Below are 6,177 nucleotides of genomic sequence, written 5' to 3'. Positions count from 1 at the left end.
TCAAATGGACGGAGGGCCAAATAAAAAATTTAGCTACAAGCCGAGGGCCGGACTGTTCGAATGTTCATTGAAATTTTTTAAATGACGCATATAGTCTAGTGAACCTAATTGAACCTACTGAAAACCTAACAAATATATTTAATATGATCAGATAAATAAAGCAATATTTTCTTATGGCTCTGTCAGTAATCTTTAATTTTCAACAGACACAAAGACAAATTTCCTTTATATAAAAATCCCCATAACATGAACATTAAAATGAAAGAAACCGATATTCAAGGCACCATCAGTAGCCTATATTTTCTATTTTAGCAAAAGTGGGCTAAATTTACTTCAAAGAAAAAAACAATAATAGCAATTTTCTATCATCCACTCAACTGAAATATTTTTAAAATATAATTGGATTGAAATACAATAAAATAAAGTGCAAAAATCTATTAATCAAACAACACTTTGTTTAAGGAGAAGTAACATGAAACAAATATTAAACTTTAACTTTTAAACTTGAACTGAGTAAAACTCTAAATATGTGATTGCACAGTAATGTTCACTTGTTTGAGTTGAGGTGATACTTGGTGGTGTCCCATCTTTTCCACAAGTTCATCAATGTTGAGCAGGCTCTGAGCTGAGGAAATCCTCAGAATTGAGTGGAAGTGTTCAGCAGTAAAGTCGACTTCTGTGGGTGATGTTTGTTCAAGTTCATCAAAGAAAACAGTTGTTCACACAGGTATGTGCTGCCAAACATAGACAACGTTTGAGCAGCCTGGATGCGCAGCTGGGGCATTGTGTCGGGGAGGAAACGGGCGAACTCCGCAGCACCCACTGCCGCATATTTTGCCCTCAGTGCATCATTGCATTGGAGGTCAATCAACTCCATTTGGAGGTTTGGTGGTGAGCTTTCCACGTCAACAGCAAATGGGTTACCGAGCAGTTCCAACCTGCTTTTTTGTGCTTCAAAGTCAGCAAATCGGCGTCGAAAGTCAGCGGCAAGCATACCTATTTTATCAGCCAACTGTGCGCTCGGGAACGCACTGGTAGAGAGCTTCTCTTTCATGGTCTGGCAGCTGGGAAAGTGGCTCAAATTTTCTTTCCGCATCTGCGTCTCCCACAGAGTCAGTTTGGTTTTAAATGCCTTCACTGTACTGTACATATCAGAGATGACACGATCCCGACCCTGCAGCTGCAAGTTCATTGCATTCAGATGACTCGTAATGTCACACAGAAAAGCCATTTCACACAGAAACATTTCGTCTCGGAGTTGTGTTGTGTCTTTCCCTTTGCTGTCCAAGAACAGACAAATCTCCTCACGAAGCTCGAAACATCTTTGAAGCACCTTTCCCTGGCTTAGCCATCGCACCTCTGTGTGATAAGGCAAATCACCATGCTCCGTTTCTAACTCCGTCAGAAATGCCTTGAACTGGCGGTGATTCAAACCTTTGGCTCTGATAAAGTTAACTGTGCGCGTGATGATGCTCATTACATGCTCCATTTTCAAGGCTTTACCGCACAACGCTTCCTGGTGTATGATACAATGATAAGCTGTCAGCTCACCTGTCGCGTTTTCCTCTTGCATCTTTTCCCGTATCTTCGCCACCAGTCCGCTCCTGTGTCCACACATCGCAGGTGCTCCGTCGGTTGTCAAACCCACGAGTTTTCCCAAGGCAGCTCCATCTCATTTACACATCTTGACACCTCTTCATACAAATCATGCCCCGTAGTTGTACCATGCATGGACATAATAAAGACTCCTCTATCATGGAAACAGTCCACTCCGGATGAAAGTCTGACAGCTGCGACGATATCAGAAATGTGATTATCATCCACAATAGAATCTTCCAATGAAATCTTTTCCCTTTTCACAAGCTGCTCTTTTTGATTGATGGACAACTGGTCTACTCTCTGGCAATGGTGTTTCTTATCAGACTCACATTCAAAAAGAGTTACTTTTTCTGGCAAACTTCGTCAAACTTTAATCATGCAGTTTTTGATGAAATCCCCTCCGTAAATGGCCGGGCTGGTTTAGCAATCTCTTCTGCCAAAATAAAACTGGCCTTGACAGCAGCCTGGCCTTGTGATTTGGCTTTGAACAGGCCTGTCGAGATTTGAGGCCTCGTTTTTAATTCCTCTGCCTTTGTAGCCTTTTTCCATGTCCATATTCTTGTTTTGTCCGGCGTGTTTCGTTTCATAATGTCGCCTCAGATTATACTCTTCAGTACCGCCACACTTTCTCCACACAGAAGACACACAGGTTTTCCAGCTACCGTGAACAAATACTCCGACTCCCACCTTGTTTGAAACCCCGGTTCTCAGTGTCCACCTTCCGTTTTGCCATTTTTGATGGGTATCTGAAAGTTAATTTTACTGTGATGCTGATAACTGCTGTGCCAATAAATATTGAAATGAAGCAGCCTACTGCTCGGAAAAGGCCACCTCTGCATTGTGGGAAATGTAGTATTGGTGCGTGTAAAAGATTCAGGCTGCCGGCTTGCTGCGGTCTGCGGGCCCGTTCAATAAATCAAGATCATCCTAGGGCCGTGAAAACTCCTCGGTCGCGTGGATGGCCCAAGGGCCTTGACTCTACATATGTGATTACAGGGTCAAAATGGTTGAAACAAAGAACTTTCTTCTGAAAGTCTGTTCAGTCTTCTTGCTTCTGAGAAACAGTTGCCATTCCATGCAGAAATTGCCAAGAAACTGAAGATCTCGTGTCTTTTTTATATTCACATGAAAATATGTTGCCAATTGAATGGAAACCTAGTTATACACACAACAAAATGTGTTCTGAAATAGTACCAGATAGGAGTTATTGGGTTGTAAACACAGCGGAACCCGTTTTGGTGCTATATGGAACCCTTTTTGAAGGTTCAATAAAGAACCATGCTCATAAGGTTCTAAATGGAACCTGTATGGTGCTATAAAGAAACCTTTCCTAAGGTTCTATTGTATAAAGAACCATTTAAAAAGGTTCTATACAGCACCAAAAGGGTTCCGCTATAGTTACAACCTTTTTGGGGTTATATAGTACCTTTTTTATGGTTCTTTATACAACCTTTGCAGAGAATGGTTCTATAAAGAACATTTCTCAGTTTTTTTTTTAAATTCTTGTCAGTCATATTATATTGTTAAAATTCCACAGTGTTATTTTGTTGATTGGCAAATAGAATCAAGTGAATTACCTCTGGAACAGCTGGGGGTCCCTAAGGAGAGAATTGGGAACCATTGACTGATTTAGTCAACCGTTCTAAATTGACACAAGGCACTGTCAGTGGCCATAGACCTATAGTAGGTGATGGTATAACATAACACAGTCTGGATTGTTAAAATAGAAAGATTCCCTTCTGGAGGCGTGTGTTCTTTCCTCCGACTAGATACCTGGATACCTGGATCCCTGGACACCTAGATACCTAGATACCTGGATACCTGGATACCTGGATACCTAGATACCTGGACACCTGGATACCTGGACACCTGGATACTGGACACCTGGATACCTGGACACCTGGATACCTAGATACCTGGACACCTAGATACCTGGATACCTGGACACCTGGACACCTAGATACCTGGATACCTGGATACCTGGATACCTAGATACCTGGACACCTGGATACCTGGATACCTGGACACCTAGATACCTAGATACCTGGATACCTGGATACCTAGATACCTGGACACCTGGATACCTGGACACCTGGATACTGGACACCTGGACACCTGGATACCTGGATACCTAGATACCTGGACACCTAGATACCTGGATACCTGGACACCTGGATACCTGGACACCTGGATACCTGGACACCTGGATACTGGACACCTGGATACCTGGATACCTGGACACCTGGACAGGATCAGCACAGGGACACACACTAGCCTCCAGGACTATGTTGCCAGTTATAATAACAAGGTTTTTAAATAAAGATTTCTACAGAGATATATACAAATGTATGTGTATGTGTATGTGTCTTCTGTATGTGTATAACGAAGAGTATGTATTTATATCAAAGATCATATACGTAAGTACTGTGTATGGTTGTCAAATAAAATCCCCAAAATATTGGTCGTATACACATATTTAGCAGATGTTATTGCGGGTGTAGCGAAATGCTTGTATAACACACAAAAAAATTCAAACATTATTGCAAAGTTGCTTAGGAGTTAGAAGCAGAGCTGCCATGTCTGTCGGCGCATCTTGGCCCTAGTCTGCATTTCTGCAGGTTTGTTTTAACGTGCAGAGAGCAGTGAGTCGTCTTGTAGAACTTCTGTTTCTTTGGTCCAGACACGTTTTTTTTTATCCTTCATACAAGGAATTGTTCAGAAAATGTTGTTGTGTTGTTTGATGCAAGAAACCACTTTACAAAATAAATGGTGTTATTATTCCCATGTCATTATCACAGAGAATATCAGACAAATGATGCTACCCTCTGCCTATTGGCTATTTATCTTATTCAAGCCTGTCTTTATGTCTAGAAATGTACACGTTTTGTGATCTTGTAGGAAATAATCCCTCCCCCATTGCTGGCAACAAATGATCTACAACTGGCTTAATAACTCACTAACTAGCGAAGGATATGAACACCCGTGGCTACAATACAGCTCTCAAAACAAGCGGATCTACTCAGTACCGCGATTGTAAACACAGTCCAGTTCAAAGTGAATGGCACAGGTCTTTTCTTTTGGTTGATAATAAACCATTCTGATATTGATACACTTTGTAAAGTATGACTCGCTCAAGCCTGCACACCCTGTGGGTCTCTAGGACCAGGGATGGAGAACACTGCCTTCCAGAGTCAGGTGATACTGTAGGAGAAGCCACTGATATGGAACTAGTGGTGTGTACATCATGCCAGTCCTGAACACATGACTCAGGAGTTACTCTGCCACCCAGTGGTTGAGATCAGTAAGATTGTCCTCCCATAGGAAACCATTGTAACTAAGTTTATTAACGTATCGGTAGACTGGTTTTCACCTGTCAAAAACATCTGAATGTAGCCAAAATAGGATCATAATACTGTTTTCTTACCAGGTGTAGATGAGGTCACGTACATCAACAGTAAACAGAGTCACATGATTTACTATATTGTACTGTAGATGAGGCAGGCATTTTCACAGAGAAGCTAATGTGACCATTGATAATATAATCCTTAGCAGGAAAAACAGAAATCAAGGCCTAATATTCTATTATGGATTGTACAGAAAACCATGCAGCCACTACAATAGGCTATATTGTGTGGGTGTGTGTGTGTGCGTGTAGCGTGTGTGTGTGTGTGTGCATGTCTGTGTGTGTGTGTGTGTGTGTGTGTGTGTGCGTGCGTGTGTGTGTGTGTGTGAAGGGGAACTACACAGTCATGTCTCTAGGAACTGATTCTAGAACACTGCAGAGTAGGAATTGGAGACCTTTAAGTAAACTCAGCCATGTTTTTTGATCGGTTTCCTGTTTTTGGTCAGTTCCTTTCATGTCCTTGAGTTCACCGCCCAGTGAAGTATGTGCCGTGTAGTGATGCGTGTGTGGCTCGCTGATCTTTCCGTATGGCTCTCTTCAGGTTGTGCCAGAACCAGCGCTGGGCAGCCGGACAGGCAGTTGCTGGCCACTCCAGAACACTGCGCCTGCAGAGCCGTCTGCGCAGGTGGATGATGCGTGAGCGTCGCAGAACCTGGGGCTGCAGCAGCAGCAACACCATGGCATCCACACCCTCCTCCACCAGCCGCTGCTGCACCAGCAGGGCGGCCATTTTAACCACACCACGCGACAGAAAGCCCTCTGTCAGCACAAACACCGTTTTCCTGCTCTGTCGCACACTATTGGAAAGGTTATCCATGATAGGCACCCCTGGCATCCAATCACGCTCCTCCAGGCAGAGTGGGCGAACCCTCTCTCCGCGCTCCTCTAGTTCCACCCTAAGGTGGTTCAACACCCAATCAGAGGCCAGCGGGTCTGTGGTGTCATACATGACGAAGGCATCGTAGACACAGGCTGTGTGCTGTAAGAGACATTGGTGCTTCAGCTTGGCCCCACAGTAGTCAAGAATATAGGACAAGTCCCAGTAAAAGAGGTGTGCTGTGAGAGATACCAACAGAACGTGAACAACGAGTAACAACGTGAGGATGCAGAAGGCCATTGCGTTGTCATCCTTCACGCATTCCTCTATGTCGTAACTCAGCACAGACCTGCCCTTC

At 43.4% G+C, this 6,177-nt stretch overlaps 1 protein-coding gene across 1 annotated transcript; it reads right to left on the bottom strand.

Moving 5' to 3' along the window:
• Nucleotides 1–5,468: 5,468 nt before the first annotated feature.
• On the bottom strand, nt 5,469–6,142 carry LOC124030746 (toll-like receptor 8). Its single transcript, XM_046341953.1, has one exon. The coding sequence runs from the start codon at nt 6,117–6,119 to the stop codon at nt 5,469–5,471; it is 651 nt and encodes a 216-aa protein (XP_046197909.1). The 5' UTR covers nt 6,120–6,142.
• Nucleotides 6,143–6,177: the final 35 nt, after the last annotated feature.

Source organism: Oncorhynchus gorbuscha, unplaced genomic scaffold (genome assembly GCF_021184085.1).
Source record: "Oncorhynchus gorbuscha isolate QuinsamMale2020 ecotype Even-year unplaced genomic scaffold, OgorEven_v1.0 Un_scaffold_14890, whole genome shotgun sequence".
Taxonomy (NCBI): Eukaryota; Metazoa; Chordata; class Actinopteri; order Salmoniformes; family Salmonidae; genus Oncorhynchus; species Oncorhynchus gorbuscha.
Note: the sequence above shows the minus strand (reverse complement) of the source record. Positions and strands in the feature narration are given on the sequence as shown.

What these genes read in the sequence shown, in the direction of transcription:
- LOC124030746 (XM_046341953.1), bottom strand. Translation starts at nt 6,119, where the DNA reads ATGGCCTTCTGCATCCTCACGTTGTTACTCGTTGTTCACGTTCTGTTG.